This window comes from Hyla sarda, chromosome 6 (genome assembly GCF_029499605.1).
Source record: "Hyla sarda isolate aHylSar1 chromosome 6, aHylSar1.hap1, whole genome shotgun sequence".
Taxonomy (NCBI): Eukaryota; Metazoa; Chordata; class Amphibia; order Anura; family Hylidae; genus Hyla; species Hyla sarda.
In genome coordinates this window covers 283,536,585-283,552,745 of record NC_079194.1, presented here as the reverse complement: position 1 = coordinate 283,552,745, position 16,161 = coordinate 283,536,585, and the positions used below count along the sequence as shown (strand labels likewise).

Sequence of the window (16,161 nt, the reverse complement as noted above, 5' to 3'; positions counted from 1 at the left end):
TTGCTGCTTTCCCTCTGCGTGTTTGAAAGGGGGGGCGGGCTCTCTGTGGCTGTCCGCAGCAAATGTTCGGCTGCGGAATTTCCGATGCAGAAAATCTGCCGGAAGCCCCATTCTGCAGCAGAAAATCTGCTCGTGTAAATGAGCCCTTACTTATAATTATTTCGATTTTTACTATGACTAATCACTATTTAAAGGGGTACTCCGCTGCTCAGTGTTTGGAACAAACTGTTCCGAACACTGGAGTCGGAAACTTGTGACGTCATAGCCCCGCCCCTAATGAAATCACGCCCCACCCCCTCAATGCAAGTCTATGGGAGGGGGCGTGACGGCTGTCACGCCCCCTCCCATAGACTTGCATTGAGGGGGCAGGGTGTGACATAATTAGGGGCGGGACTATGACATCCCGAGCTCCCGGCTCTAACGTTCGGAACAGTTTGTTTCAAACGCTGAGCAGCGGAATACCCCTTTAAGTTTTTTTGTCTGACGGGTGAAAGATTGTTTAGGCACAACTGTGTATGAGGAAAGCAAAATGTCACAAATATATCTAATATTTTTGAATTGCCTGCAACTTTCAAAATAGCAACTCAACTACAATGTGTGAATACAGTATATACAGAATACACTCCTGATTTTAGTTAAAATACAAATATGTGGCCGCAATTCAGTAAAGATCGCAGCAAAAACAGCAACTTGACTGCAATGTGTGAATATGCCGGGAGTTGTAGTTTTGCAACAGCTGGGGACACACTGTTTGGAAAACACTGCCTTAGGGTATGTTCACATGGAGTTATTTCCTCCTTAAATCAGACTCCCATTGATTTCAATAGGATTAGAGATGAGCAAACTTACAGTAAATTCGATTCGTCATGAACTTCTCGGCTCAACAGTTGATGACTTTTCCTGCGTAAATTAGTTCAGCCTTCAGGTGCTCTGGTGGGCTGGAAAAGGTGGATATATTCCTAGGAAAGAATCTCCTAGGACTGTATCCACCTTTTCCAGCCCACCGGAAAGCTGAACTAATTTATGCAGGAAAAGTCATCAACTGCCGAGCCGAGAAGTTCGTGACGAATCGAATTTACTGTAAGTTCGCTCATCTCTAAATAGGATCTCAATGAGTATGTTCACACAGTGTAATTTCCTGGACAGAATTTTCGGACTGGGATTAGAATTCTGGTGGAAAAAGTGACTTGTCAATTCTTCCTGTAAAATCTTGTTAATTCAATGGGTCTTTGTATTTCTGCCCCAAATTTAGCACCATATAAGTGCCAATTCTGCCTTCAATTTAGTATGGAGAAGAGAGAGTTTCTGCTCCGACATTACGTGGAACGCCGATTTTTCTCAGTACCTTTGTAGTGATTGGTAGCTGAAAGGTGAGTGTGGGTAAGAAACATGTCAAGCTTATCCACGTGTACTAGATTTGCTGCAGATTTTATGCTGGTATATCAATGATAAAATCTGCAGCATATCCTAGTGAGTGTGAACATACCCATAAGTAGGCCCTATTCCCACAGGCCTATTCAAATGCAGTCATATACATGGACATGTATAATATGTCTTGTTCTGATGTATTATGCACATGGTTTAGAAGCCATATTTTCTCCACAAAGGGATGAATTGTGACTGTGTGAATACAGACCAACAGACCCGCCATTGTGAGCTCAGCCTTACAGTGTCCTTCTTTTCTTATAAGGCCATTAGTTCCCTGAAGAAGTACCCTCTGCCACTTCAGAACGGGAAGGAAGCAAAAATCCTGCAAAATTTTGGAGACGGAATCTGTAAGATGTTGGATCAGCGGCTTGAAAAGCATTATGCAGAGCACGGTGCGTGGGGTTTTGTCAATACAGTTTTTTTTTTTTTTAGTGCATTTTTATTTCTAATGCCCTTAAAGGAAAACTGTCAGAGTGTTCACCCACACCAAACCCAATACACTGGGCTATAGTGTGGGTGAACAGGAGTCCGATGAGGGGTCACTTACTAAAATACCTACCTTAGGTCCGGAGATATGCCCCTCAGAAGGTTCTCTGCTAAATTCAGTAAATTGTGCACTAGAGGCGGGGCCCCGCCGGCTCAGTTTACATATTGTCTGTAACTCCTAGTAACGTGGAGTCGCTGGTCACATGAGTGCTCTACTCTTTGCCGACTGAGTGGTCACGTGACCAGCTAATCCATATCGCTAGGACGTGAAGTCACAGACCATGAATATGTAAATTGAGCCAGTTGGGCCCCGCCTCTAGCACGCAATTCAATGAGAGGATCTTCTGGGGGACATATCTCAGGACCTACTGGATGTATTTTAGTATGTGACTCCTTGTTGGGCTCCTGTTCACCCACATTATTGGCCAGTGTATTGGGTATAGTGTGGGTGAACAGGCTGACAGTTTTTCTTTAAAGAAGATTCATGGGGAAAAAAACGTATATCTCTTATCCGCAGGATAAGGGATACGTTTTAGATCGTGGGGGGTCCGAGCACTGGGGTCCCCCCACGATCTCCTGTATGGAGCCCTGGTTCTCCCCCGCCCAAAGCAGGGGCTGCCACGCTCCCTCTATATAGAGCTGAAGATTACCAAGCAGCTCTCCCATAGAGCTATATAGAGGGGTCATGGCGGCCTCCGCTTCGGGCAGGAGTCGTGATGCGCCACTGTGAAGGAGAGCCAGGGCTCCATACAGGAGATTGTGGGGGGGCCCCAGCGATCGAACCCCCCCGCAATCCAAAGCGGATAGGGGATCCGTTCTTCTTTTTCCCATGATACTTCTTTAATCTTTTTTTATCGCTGATTTTTGGCAGTATCCTATGTAAGGTCAGTATTTTTAGCATGTCTAACATTAAACACCAGTGAATTAATGCAGCCCGGTTACCGTCTTATTAAATCTAATAGGGAAGTGGCTTTACTAGAAAATTTGTTTCAATGTTCGAGCTGGATTGTGAAAGCCTGTCATATGCTGTAGGGCCCCATGTGGGAGCATCGCTAGACATGTTCACGCTTGGTCTTGGATGCCTAATCTGTTTGCCAAGGATGAAACAAACCATAAAATGGCCTCTTTGATGACTGTCAGTGAGAAGCTGCAGCACTTCTGCCATCTTGTGGTAAATCTAAACCATTACATAATATCCATTAAAACATCAGAAGTATTGCACAGGTGGGAGGATAAAAGTTAAATGTCCATTTTTTCAACCAATTTATTTGTTTCTTTTAAAAAGGAAAAATTGAGCAATTTTGCAAAAGGCCCTAATAAAAAATGTGTTCTATTTAATCGTACAGCTTGTATGCAGAACATGCTTTTTCATGGCAATACAAACAAACCCTGTATATTCTATCCCAGTCTTTCCCAACCAGTGTCCCAGCATGCTGGGAGTTGTAGTTTTGCAACAGCTGGAGGCACCCTGGCTGAAAACAACACTGCTCTATCCTGTCGTTATATTTCCTTCCTTTTGTTTTATGTGAAATATGACTGCAGGATCAGAGTGCACAGGGTTTGTTTGCTGGGGAGCCATATAAACCTGTAAAAGAGCTGTAGACCCAAAACGGTGGGAAATAATTCCTTCCTATAGCAGATTTTCTTTAGTTCTCATTTCAGATGCTTCAGAGGGTTGCAAAAGGCACTGGTGCATATATTTTATTTATATATATATATATTTTTTTTTATTAATAATCATGTTATTGTTGTTGTTCATATTGTTGTTGTTTATTATTTTATATAATGATTTGATACAAATAAATAATAGAAAAAAAAATATATATATTTAATATATATATATATATATATATATATATATATATATATATATATATATAATTTTTTTTTTTTTTTTTTTTTTTTTTTTTAAATATTTATGGTTATTAGACACATTCTAGCTAACTTGTCCAGCTCAGTGACCTATCTTCCTCTTCTGTTCACAGGACCCAATGCTCCAATTCATTCTGTGCCCAGGAGCCGTAATAACAACAAAAACCAGCCGAGAGCCTTGTCCCCTCTTCCTACCTCATCTGCCGCTGAAGCTAACCTGCCTGACAGTGACCACGAGGGACCGTCCCCTACAGTAAGTGCTCCTTCCAGGATGTGATAGCATTCGCCAACAGTGTTTCCAAACCAGGGTGCCTCCACTCCTAGCATGCCCAGACAGCCAACAGCCTAACATGGAGATGAATTACACTGCTCAAAAAAATAAAGGGAACACTAAGATAACACATCCTAGATCTGAATGAATAAACTAATGAATCGAATGAATTACTTTCTTCTTTACATTGTTGAATGTGCTAACCACAAAATCACACAAAAATGGAAATCAAATTTATCAACCCACGGAGGTCTGGATATGGAGTCACACTCAAAATCACAGTGGAAAACCCCACTACAGGCTGATCCAACTTTATGTAATGTCCTTAAAACAAGTCACAATGAGGCTCAGTAGTGTGTGTGGCCTCCACGTGCCCGTATGACCTCCCTACAATGCCTGGGCATGATCCTGATGAGGTGGAGGATGGTCACCTGATGGATGTCCTCCCAGACCTGGACTAAAGCATCCACCAACTCCTGGACAGTCTGTGGTGCAACGTGGCATTAGTGCTCAATCGGATTCAGGTCTGGGGAATGGGCAGTCCAGTCCATAGGATCAATGCCTTCCTCTTGTAGGAACTGCTGACACACTCCAGCCACATGAGGTCTAGCATTGTCTTGCATTAGGAGGAACCCAGGGCCAACCGCACCAGCATATGGTCTCACAAGGGATCTGAGGATCTCATCTCGGTACCTAATGGCAGTCAGGCTACCTCTGGCAAGCACATGGAGGGCTGTGCGGCCCCCCAAAGAAATGTCACCCCACACCATTATTGTCCCACCGCCAAACCGGTCATGCTGGAGGATGTTACAGGCAGCAGAACGTTCTCCACGGCATCTCCAGACTCTGTCACGTCTGTCACATGTGTTCAGTGTTAACCTGCTTTCATCTGTGAAGAGCACAGGGCGCCAGTGGTGAATTTGCCAATTTTGGTGTTCTCTTGGAAATGCCAAACGTCCTGCACGGTGTTGGGCTGTAAGCACAACCCCCACCTGTGGACATCGGGCCCTTATACCACCCTCGTTGAGTTTGTTTCTGACCATTTGAGTGGACACATGCACATTTGTGGCCTGCTGGAGGTAATTTTGCAGGACTCTGGCAGTGCTCCTCCTTGCACAAAGGTGGAGGTAGTGGTCCTGCTGCTGGGTTGTTGCCCTCCCACGGCCTCCTCCATGTCTCCTGATGTACTGGCCTGTCTTCTGGTAGTGCCTCCATGCTCTGGACACTACGCTGACAGACACAGCAAACCTTCTTGCCACAAGAAGCAGCACTACCTGAGTTACTCGTGTGGGTTGTATGCTACCACTAGAGTGAAAGCACCGCCAGCATTCAAAAGTGACCAAAACATCAGCCAGGAAGCATAGGAACTGAGAAGTGGTCTGTGTAGAACCACTCCTTTATTGGGGGTGTCATGCTAATTGCCTATAATTTCCACCTGTTGTCTGTTCCATTTACACAACAGCATGTGAAATTGATTGTCAATCAGTGTTGCTTCCTGAGTGGACGGTGTGATTTCACAGAAGTGTCATTGACTTGGCGTTACATTGTGTTGTGTAAGTGTTCCCTTTATTTTTTTGAGCAGTGTATTTAGGATCCATCAAGGTAAGCCATGCTCATACACATGAAAGAAAATAACTGCATCCTTGACTACATTGTTTCTTGTTTTATTTTGTCTGATATGCCTTGGTGAAGCGCTAGAGATAAAGTAGCTTTTAATGCAGAGGGTGAGATCTGAGGGTAAAATCCTAATGTAATCGGAATATTGCTGCAATTTTTAAGCATTTTCTATATAGAAATGGAATATTTGAACATTGTAAAGGTCATCAACTTCTCTAGTCAATGACAGCAAACAAAGAAATTGATATTCGAAAGATATTGTCAGCCGATGCCACCTGGTTTCTTTTCCTATACGTAGTATATACAGGGCCTCTTACTTCTGGCTGGGTCACCTGCCCATATATCTTCCTGAAATATAAAAGCAACAAAAAGGCGCTCCCTGTGGAGAATCACACGTGCTGGATGGTAATTTTACAGAGGGGGGCACAATGGCCGCTTACCCGCTCCGGTTGTGTACCGGCATACACAACAATGGACAGCACGTAATGAATGACAAAATATTCATGGACCCATCTGCAGCCTTCCCGTGAAGATTAAGGAGACCATGGAACTTCGACGAGACCAGGAATTTTCGTGGCACTGATCGGGGAGAAGTCAATGACGGTGCGTACATCAAGATAAAATTCCTTTAATGGTTAAGGTGCAACGCGTTTCACTGCGCAGTGAAACGCGTTGCACCTTAACCATTAAAGGAATTTTATCTTGATGTACGCACCGTCATCGACTTCTCCCCGATCAGCATCACGCCAATTCCCGGTCTCTCCAAAGTTCCATGGTCTCCTTATATCTTCCTGGTAGTTCAGGATTTATGTTGATTTTTTTTTTTCTTAGTTTTTTCTTTTTGTTGTGGTAGAAAAAGAAAAAGACTGATGGAAAAAAGCAGCGGGAGTATGTTCCACAGAAGAGATCAGGAGGCTACGCAGTGCTGATCACCCTCTACAAGGAGAGCAAGGTAAGCAATATGCAGGTCTTCATGGTTTTGCAAAAACAAGTCCCATTTTAAAAATAAAAATTCTAACTTGGATTTCATGAATTTTTTTGTTTTTGGTGTGTTTGTAAATTCACACATTCATTTTTTTAAAGGAGAACTGTTGGGAAAAATAACTTATCCCCTATCCAAAGAATAGGGGATAATTTAGATTGTGGGGGGGGTCTGACAGCTGGGACCCCCCGCGATCTCCTGTACGCCGCCCAGGCAGCCTGCATGAAGAGAGCAATTCGTCCCCGCATGACCCGGTGGCTGACACCCCCTCTCCATGTATCTCTATGGGATACATGGAGGGGCGTGTTGGCCGCCGCATCATGCTGGGGACAGATACGCCCCCTTACTGCCGACTGCCGGAACCCCATACAGGAGATTGCTTAGGGGATAAGTTATTTTGCACTACAGTATTAATTTAACTTTGTTTTCGCCTATGGAAAAAAATAATGTAAATTAAAATGGAGCATGCTACAATCCGTAAAAAAAAAATGCTACTGACCCCCCCCCCCCCCCCCCCCCCAAAAAAATACTCCAAGAGTGAAGAGAATACATTTTGATTGAAATACTTATTGGGCAGAAGCATGCATGTAGATCGCCACAAAAAGCATGTTGTATAATACAGTGATGATATAACACGCTTTTTGTGGCGATCTACATGCGATCTACATTTTAACTTCTTTCTTATTTTTTTTGTATTGTTTAAAATGTTATGGAGCTACGGACATGAAGGCTAAGCTCACACAGTTTTTATTTATTTATTCATTTATTTATTTATTTTTATATATTTTGGCATGTATTAGTTTGGGTTCACACTACGTTTTGAACTTTCGGTTCACGTATACGCCTGGGAGGAAGGGGGCGGGGCTTAATTTGCGGCACCCGCACTCAGCCGTATTTGGGAACCGTATTCAATGTATGTCTATGAGCCGACCGGAATGAACCGCAGCCTCCGGTCAGCTACCTTTTCGGCCGTATGCGGTTTCCTGACCGCAGGCAAAAAACGTTGTCGACCGCGTTTTTGCCTACGGTCGGGAAACCGCATACGGACGAAAAGGCAGCCGACCGGAGGCTGCGGTTCACTCCGGTCGGCTCATAGACTTGCATTAAATATGGTTCCCCTATACGGCTGAGTGCGGGCGCCACGATTAAGCCCCCCCCCCCTCCTCCCAGCCGGGTACGGGAACCGAAAGTTCAAAACGTAGTGTGAACCCAGCCTTACACACAAAATGTGCTGGAAAAAACGCCAGCAAACAGATGACCATTGTTTTCATTGGGAATTATTATTATTATTTTTTTTTTTCAAGGGTGTTTTAAAAAAAAAATGCAGAATAAGTGATGTTGTGTTGTTCGGGAATGTGCGTGTCAAATAGAGGTAGTAATTTAAATAAAATACACTATAGGTATGAGCCCAGGTCTCTTAAGCCTCCTGAGAAAATACATTACAAATGTTTAATTTTGTTATATATTTTATGTAAAAAAATTAATTTATTTTATTATTTTATTTATTTATTTTCAAAGAATCCGAATTCCAAAGGCTACATGACCAAGTCAGAACTGCAGAGAGAAGCTCAACCTCTGTGCGACAAGTCATTCACTCTGGTAAGACATTGAGTCTATGTGACTATATGATGAGTCGGTGGGACATGCAACACGATGGTATAAAAAAAAATTATTTTATGCCCATAAAAATCTGCTGGGGAAAAAAAAATCCCTCACTTTGAGCCATAGATGACCCTACATAGACATCTTTATTGCCTGCATAGTCTTCTCTATTGAGAAGTAAACAGGTGCCCTGTATGTGGCAGGAAAATCTCATATACACTTAAATGGGCATTCTCTTTAAAACAAATTTTTGCTATTGCACTCCTTATGGTAAATGAAAAATATTTCTAATATACTTTGTTTAAAAAAAATGAAGTTTTCTATGTTTAATTTGTGCTTAAAAAAGCTCAAGAGCATATTTTCCCCCAACTCATACACAGATTTTGGACCAAAGTCCGAACACAGAAAGTACAGCCTGGAGTGCTGAGGTGGGGGGGGGGGGGGGGTCCAGCCAACAGCATATGGCAGTTATGTGTGAGAGGAGCTATGATTGGATGAGGCTGGACACACCCCCCCCTCAGCACTCCAGGCTGCACTTCCTGTGTTCGGACTTTGGTCCAAAGTCTGTGTATGAGTTGGGGGAAAATGTGCTCTTGAGCTTTTTTAAGCACAAATTAAACATAGAAAACTTCATTTTTTTTTAAAACAAAGTAAATTAGAAATATTTTTCATTTACCATAAGGAGTGCAATAGCAAAAATTAGTTTTAATGAGAGTTACCCTTTAACATATTATGTTTGTTGCTTTTTATTTTTTGCTGTGGCCAATTGTATTGGAAAGTTGGCAGCAAAAAAAATTATACCAACCTAGTAGATGCCCTATTGCATAGTACAATGTTTCCTGATTAAGGTGCCTACAGCTGTTGCAAAACTACAACTCCCTGCATGCCTGGACAGCCTTCAGCTGGATTTTAAGAAGACGGGTCACGTGATTCCAAATTGTAAGGGGTCGTCAAAACTTTGTGTAAACTTTTTCATTATTTATTTTTATTAATTATTTATTTAAGTACAAATAGCACCTAAGGCGATACTGTGGAGCTCCAGCTGTTGCAAAACTACAACTCCCAGCATGCCCGGACAGCCGTTGGCTGTCCGGGCATGCTGGGAGTTGTAGTTTTGCAACAGCTGGAGGCCCCCTGGTTGGGAAACACTGGCATAGTAAGTGCATATTTGGAATGTAATCACCAATCATAATGTGAATAAAGATAAATAAAGATAAAAACAAAGTGTTTTATGACTCATGTTTTAAGTTCATATAGAGTGTTTTTGGTCAGTATTTACAGCCAAAACCAGAAGTGGGTCCAAAACAGGTCTTTCCTTTAAACTCCTGGTTTTGGCTTAAAGGGGTACTCCGGCACCAAGACATCTTATCCCTTATCCAAAGGATAGGGGATAAGATGCCTGATCGCGGGGATCCCGCCGCTGGGGATCCCCGTAATCTTTCACGCAGCATCCCGTTACCATGACTGGCGTTCACAGTCCCCTCCCATAGGCTTGCATTGAGGGGGCGGATCGCCAGTCATCAGACCCGGAGCAAACCTGCTCCGAGGGCTGATGGTAACTGGGTGCGGCGTGAAAGATCACGGGGGTCCCCAGCAGCGGGACCCCCGTGATCAGGCATCTTATCCCCTATCCTTTGGATAGGGGATAAGATGTCTTAGCGCCGGAGTATCCCTTTAAGGGTACGTTCACACGGCGGAATTCCCGCATAATTACGCGAATGAAATTCCGCACAGTGAACGTTAGCATCTGTGTGAATGGGTCTTCGGCGAGACCCGTTCACGCTGCGGAATTTCAGCAGCAGACCATTCCGCCACTGAAATTGTTTCGCGCAAAGAAAGAACATGTTCATCCTTGCTGAATTCCGCGAGCGGAGATACAGCTACAAATCCGTAGTGTGAACATACCCTTAAAATACTGACCAAAATAACCACATGTGAATCTAGAGAGTGCTCCGAAGCTCATTACTTGTATAAAAAACACACAGAAATCAGAAATCTTGCTGATTGACAGGGGATCAAATACTAAATAATAAAATGCGGATTAATTCATAACTTATTTGAAATGTGTTTTTTTTTTTTTTTCCTCTTACTGTTCAAATAATTCTACTAATAAAACTATAGACTGATAATTTCTTCCTCAGAGGGTAAACATAACCTGTACCTGTGTGTGATGGTGGTGTCGCAATTCTTCTGTGATTTTTGCTCCAGTGTTTATTTTTAACAAAATACCAAATGGGTGTCGTCTCAAGTTTTCCCAGGTTGCATGGCGGCCCGAGACATTACATCACTAGTCAGGTGTTCAGAGGGAGCCTGTCTCTGCTTCAATGGGTGGAGCGACCGCTGAGTGGGAGGGAGATCATTCTGCAAAAATTGTAGTTTAGCAACAGCTGGAGGCACCCTGGTTAGAAACACTGGTCTAATGCATTGAAGGGATCACAGGTGTGTTTCAATAGGTGGGGGGGTGGGCTGATGTGTTGGAGAGAGAAAAGTGACCTCACACTTACAAACAAGGAATCATGGGACTTGTAGTTTAAGGGAACGAACTCCAACAGGAAATAGCCATTTCACAAAGATAGCCACAGTGTTATAGTAATCTCACAACATAGACATTTAGCCCCAAGACAAGCACAGATCCTTCCTAAGCATGTCCATTACTATCTGGGAGGTAAGTACTAAAGTCACCTTATGGTGGAGAACCCCTTTAATGCAGTTCTTGCTATTATTACAAATTTTAATTAACGCCCCTGTTCCTCCGCTGGTTGCTACTAGAGATGAGCGAACTTACAGTAAATTCGATTCGTCACAAACTTCTCGGCTCGGCAGTTGATGACTTTATCCTGCATAAATTAGTTCAGCTTTCCGGTGCTCCAGTGGGCTGGAAAAGGTGGATACATTCCTAGGAAAGAGTCTCCTAGGAATGTATCCACCTTTTCCAGCCCACGGGAGCACCGGAAAGCTGAACTAATTTATGCAGGAAAAGTCATCAACCGCCGAGCCGAGAAGTTTGTGGCGAATTGAATTTACTGTAAGTTCGCTCATCTCTAGTTGCTACTAAGCTTCCCTGTATTCCAAAACTTCACTTCTTTTCCTCTTCTTTATGTAGTGCTTAAGTACAGGGCCCTAGAACACAATGGTAACGTCTGTTTTATTTTGTGTTTGTTCATACATAGGTCTTCAATGGGAGATTGTGTGTTTGGCCATTTTATTCTACTTTGTTTACATTCCTGTATTTATTGGCGTTTGGCCAGGTCCGTATGCATCGTTTCCATCATATTAAAGAGACCTGTAACTAAAAGCTCTCTTCATCTGTCTTTTCCTACAGACCGACCCCAGCAATAAATACACAGCCTGGTCTTCTGTGAGCACATTAATTCAGAAGGAATTGGTCATCAAAACTCACAGCCCGGCCAGGTAACACAGCCAGCCTTTCATATATTCCTACTGCAAGTCCCAACACTAACTGCATTGAAAAAGGTGTCAAAGCTGGAGAGGACTGTGACTTGTTGTTTACCGTACGACCTTAAAGGGGTACTCCCCTGGAAAAATTTTCTTTTTTTAAATCAACTGGTGCCGGAAAGTTAAACAGATTTGTAAATCCCTACTATTTAAAAATCTTCCAGTACTTATCAGCTGCTGTATGTCCCGGAGGAAGCTCTTTTCTTTTTGAATTTCTTTTCTGACTGAGCACACTGCTCTCTGCTGACACCTCTGTCCATTTTAGGAACTGTCCAGAGTAGGAGCAAATCCCCATAGCAAACCTCTCCTGCTCTGGACAGTTCCTAAAATGGACAGAGGAGTCAGCAGAGAGAACTGTGGTCAGACAAAGAGGAAATTCAAAAAGAAAATAACTTCCTGTGGAGCATGTAGCAGCTGATAAGTACTGGAAGGATTAAGATTGTAAAATAAAAGTGATTTACAAATCTGTTTAAAGGGGTATTCCAGGTAAAAACTTTTTATTTTATGTTTCTATATCAACTGGCTCCAGAAAGTTAAACAGATTTTGTAAATTACTTCTATTAAAAAATCTTAATCCTTCCAATAATTATCAGCTGCTGAAGTTGAGTTGTTCTTTTGTGTCTGGCAACAGTGCTCTCTGCTGACATCTCTTTCTGTCTTCCTCTGTCTCGGGAACTGCACAGAGTAGAAGAGGTTCGCTATGGGGATTTGTTTCTACTCTGGACTGTTCCTGAGACAGGTGTCATCAGAGAGCACTTAGACAGAAAAGAACAACTCAACTTCAGCAGCTCATAAGTACTGAAAGGAGTAAGATTTATTAATACAAGTAATTTACAAATCTGTTTAACTTTCTTGAGCCAGTTGAGGTATATATGTGTATATGTATAATAAATCTCTCACAACTGGCTCCAGAAAGTTAAACAGATTTATGTGTGTGTGTGTGTATGTATGTATGTATATATATATATATATATATATATATATATATAATCAGTTTTTTTTTCCTGGATAACCCCTTTATCTTTCTGGCACCAGTCGATTTAAAAATAAATAAATAAATGTTTTCCAGGGGAGTACCCATTTAAGAAAACACTTGTTATGAGGACTTTCCACCCATTGCTGGTTGCAATCACGGGCATCACCTGACCTATCTAGAATCCTGTGTGTATGTAAGGCGGCTTTTATTTGCAATGACGTCAGGCTCTCCTACTACCTGTGCGGCCAAACGTTACTGTTCCATGAGTCCTTCTTATCCTTGTAATCGCCATTGCTCAATACGTTCACAGACTGGGCATGCTTCACATGTATGCTATACATAGGTATGCATTGCACTGTAGCAAACGGATAAGTCTGCTCCATAGACTTATAAAGGATTACAGACCCCATTTATAATAATTAGTCCATATAAAATAATGAAGATTGTTGTCTATCGTCAGCAGCAGACAGTCACTGGTCATTTTTATACCACACTGGTCCAATTCTGCTGTTATATTCAGTGTTTCTCAACCAGGGTGCCTCCAGCTGTTGCAAAACTACAACTCCCAGCATGCCCGGACAGCCGAAGGCTGTCCGGGCATGCTGGGAGTTGTAGTTTTGCCACAGCTGGAGGCACTCTTGTTGGAAAACACTGGTTATATTCATTGTTAAATTAATATTAGACAATTAACACCTGTGTATGGAGATATATGAAATCAGAGGCATTCATAGGAACTGTAAAGAACGTATGTATTAGAATGGGGGACGCTATTATGGCTTTGTGCATAGCATAGTTCTAATAGAGCCATCTCTGCATAAAACATAACTGCGTAGCTTGTGTCTCTGTTCACTGAAAATCATCTTTATATTTATTATACAAAATGTGCTTGACTTGATCTAGAAAGTAGTGAATGTTGCAGGAAAAATACCTTTTGTGGGCGCTGTTCCTGGTTCCAGTAAATTCAAGCAAGATGCTGAAGTATGGTTCAAGTGCTGCAGAGCACTATTTTTTATTTAATTATTAAAACCAATGATGCGTTTCGGAGGCACAGACCTCCTTCCTCAGATTGGCAATCTGAGGAAGGAGGTCTGTCCCTCCGAAACGCGTCATTGGTTTGAATATATATATAAATAAACATAACGCTCTGCAGCACATGAACCATACTTCAGCATCTTGCTTGAATTTACAAGTGCTGCAGAGCGCTATGTTTGTTTATATATTCAAACCAATTACGCGTTTCGGAGGGACAGAAGACCTTCCTCAAATTGGCAATCTGAGGAAGGAGGTCTGTGCCTCCGAAATGCGTCATTGGTTTTAATATATAAATAAACATAGCGCTCTGCAGCACTTGAACCATACTTCAGCATCTTGCTTGAATTTACTGGGACCAGGAACAGCACCCGCAAAGGGTATTTTTCCGCAACATTCTCTATATCCTGTATGGGAGAAACTCCCTTCTTTCCCATTTCACCTTGGGCTCAGCAGTTCGTCTCCAGGTGATCAACAGTACCCCATTGGGGTGATATGCGCATATTCTTCTCCTATCAGGTGAAGAGCCGATCTTACCCTGTCCCTGTTGACACCGGTACCTTTGGTAATACACGAGGCGCTGTCTTCTTTTTTTATTTTATTTTTTTATCTTTTTCTCCCCCTTTTTCCTTACTAGGTTTTGATCTAGAAAGGGCTGTATGTAAAACTATTGTAATAGGTTGCAAGTGTCCTGCCTTCTAACACCCTGTATATGTTTTGGGCAGATATTCTCTTACAGACAAAGGGCTTCAGCTTGCACAGAGATTGGAAGGTGCTGAAAAAGTGCTTGATAGTGTCAGTAAAGAATGTATTACAGCATCTGAGGAAGATGAAGAGGATCAGGATGCGCTACACTGTACAGAAAATATCCAAAATGTATTGTAAGTGAAACTGCAAAAGTAAAAAATAAAAAAAAATGTCACCAGTTTTATGCTGCCCAAACCTAGGACACTATGGATTACTCTGTGATGCTTCAGAGTAATCATAGTTTAAAAATGCAGCCGGGACCTGGTTAACTAGTCCTTGGGATGGGTCCTGGTGGCTGCTCCCTGCTCAGCCGGCTTAAAGGGGTTCCCCACTATAAGGTGATTTTAGTACGTACCTGGCAGACAGTAATGGACATGCTTAGGAAGGATCTGCGCTTGTCTTGGGGTTAAATGGCTATGTTGTGAGATTACCATAACACTGTAGCTAGCTTTTTGTGAACTAGTATTTCCTGTTTGAGTTTTTTTTTTTTTTTGCCTACAAATCCCATAATTCCATTTTCCTTCCTCCCACTCATTGAAACATAAATGAGCTGCATCCATTCAAAAGACCTGTGGTTTTCAATCAGGGTGCCTACAGCTGTTGCATTAGTTGCAGATTGATCTCTCTCCCACCAAGCGATCCCTCCACCCATTGAAGCAGACAGGCTTCCTGTCATCAGCTGACTAGTGAGTCAGGTCTTGGCCGCATTGCAACCTGGGAAAAGTCTGAGACAACAGTCATTTTGTATGCTGTTGAATATAAATAATGGGGTGAAAATCACAGAAGAATTGTGAGAAAACCGTCACACACAGGTACAGACACTATATTATGAACTACACTAACTTTACAGCCCCTGTAGCATAGTCAAATAAAAAAAAAGATCCTGGAAAACCCCTTTAAGTGATGCACCCTATACACTGCTATGGGAGACTCATCACTCAGTTTTGCACAGACACTGGGGCTGATTAACTATCGCAAGTATGGGAGAATTCTGGCACAATTTCCACCAACCCCCTATTAATTTTTTTTTTGTACAGAATGTTTGGCCATACAGCAAACCACATACTTTATATTGTGGTCTAGCCTGGGTCTAAGACCTCCATATAGTAAAGTCAATGAATCCTACAATTGTTATAGGATCAGCACACACTGACTTTACTACATGTGGTCTTCGATCCGGACTAGACCACTCAGGTATGTGAGTGGAGTCATGTAGAGTTCCATCTTATTGCACCTTTGGTTTGGGGGGGGTGACATTTCAGCAATATAAATTCTATTCTGGTCATGGATATCAAGGTATAGTCCATCTATAAATGTGTTCCTCTTTTATTGTCTTGAATTTGGTAAACATGCTACAGATTGTAGCCTGTAGTTAGTTACCGCCTAATGTGTTTCCCTCTTCTGTGTACCAAGACTTCTGAGAACTTTCTTCTACTTGCAGAGGCCCCTCACATAAACCTGTTAGCCGGCCCCTTCTATCGGTCAACAATAGGCAAGATCCCGTAGCCAGCTCGTATAACCACGTGCCGGATTTCACTCTGCGCCCAGGCCACTTCAATGTGATACTTTGTGTTGACTTCATCGAAACCACAGGGTAAGGCCTTGAGAACATTTTTTGCCATGTATGTTTGCTTTGTGTTATGTTATAATGATAAGCTTCTATGACTCTATTTATCTGGATCTATCTGGAAACAG

The 16,161-nt window shown here is 42.4% G+C and overlaps 1 protein-coding gene across 1 annotated transcript in view; it reads left to right on the top strand.

Annotated features, from left to right (window-relative positions):
- Positions 1-16,161, top strand: part of MUS81 (MUS81 structure-specific endonuclease subunit) — a 123,848-nt gene that overhangs the window by 88,215 nt on the left and 19,472 nt on the right. The window contains exons 6-12 of the mRNA XM_056527520.1: positions 1,691-1,820; positions 3,900-4,039; positions 6,528-6,626; positions 8,175-8,255; positions 11,581-11,669; positions 14,445-14,600; positions 15,908-16,060. Of these exons, the coding sequence (XP_056383495.1) occupies positions 1,691-1,820; positions 3,900-4,039; positions 6,528-6,626; positions 8,175-8,255; positions 11,581-11,669; positions 14,445-14,600; positions 15,908-16,060 (848 nt within the window). The remainder of the gene's footprint in view (positions 1-1,690; positions 1,821-3,899; positions 4,040-6,527; positions 6,627-8,174; positions 8,256-11,580; positions 11,670-14,444; positions 14,601-15,907; positions 16,061-16,161) is intronic.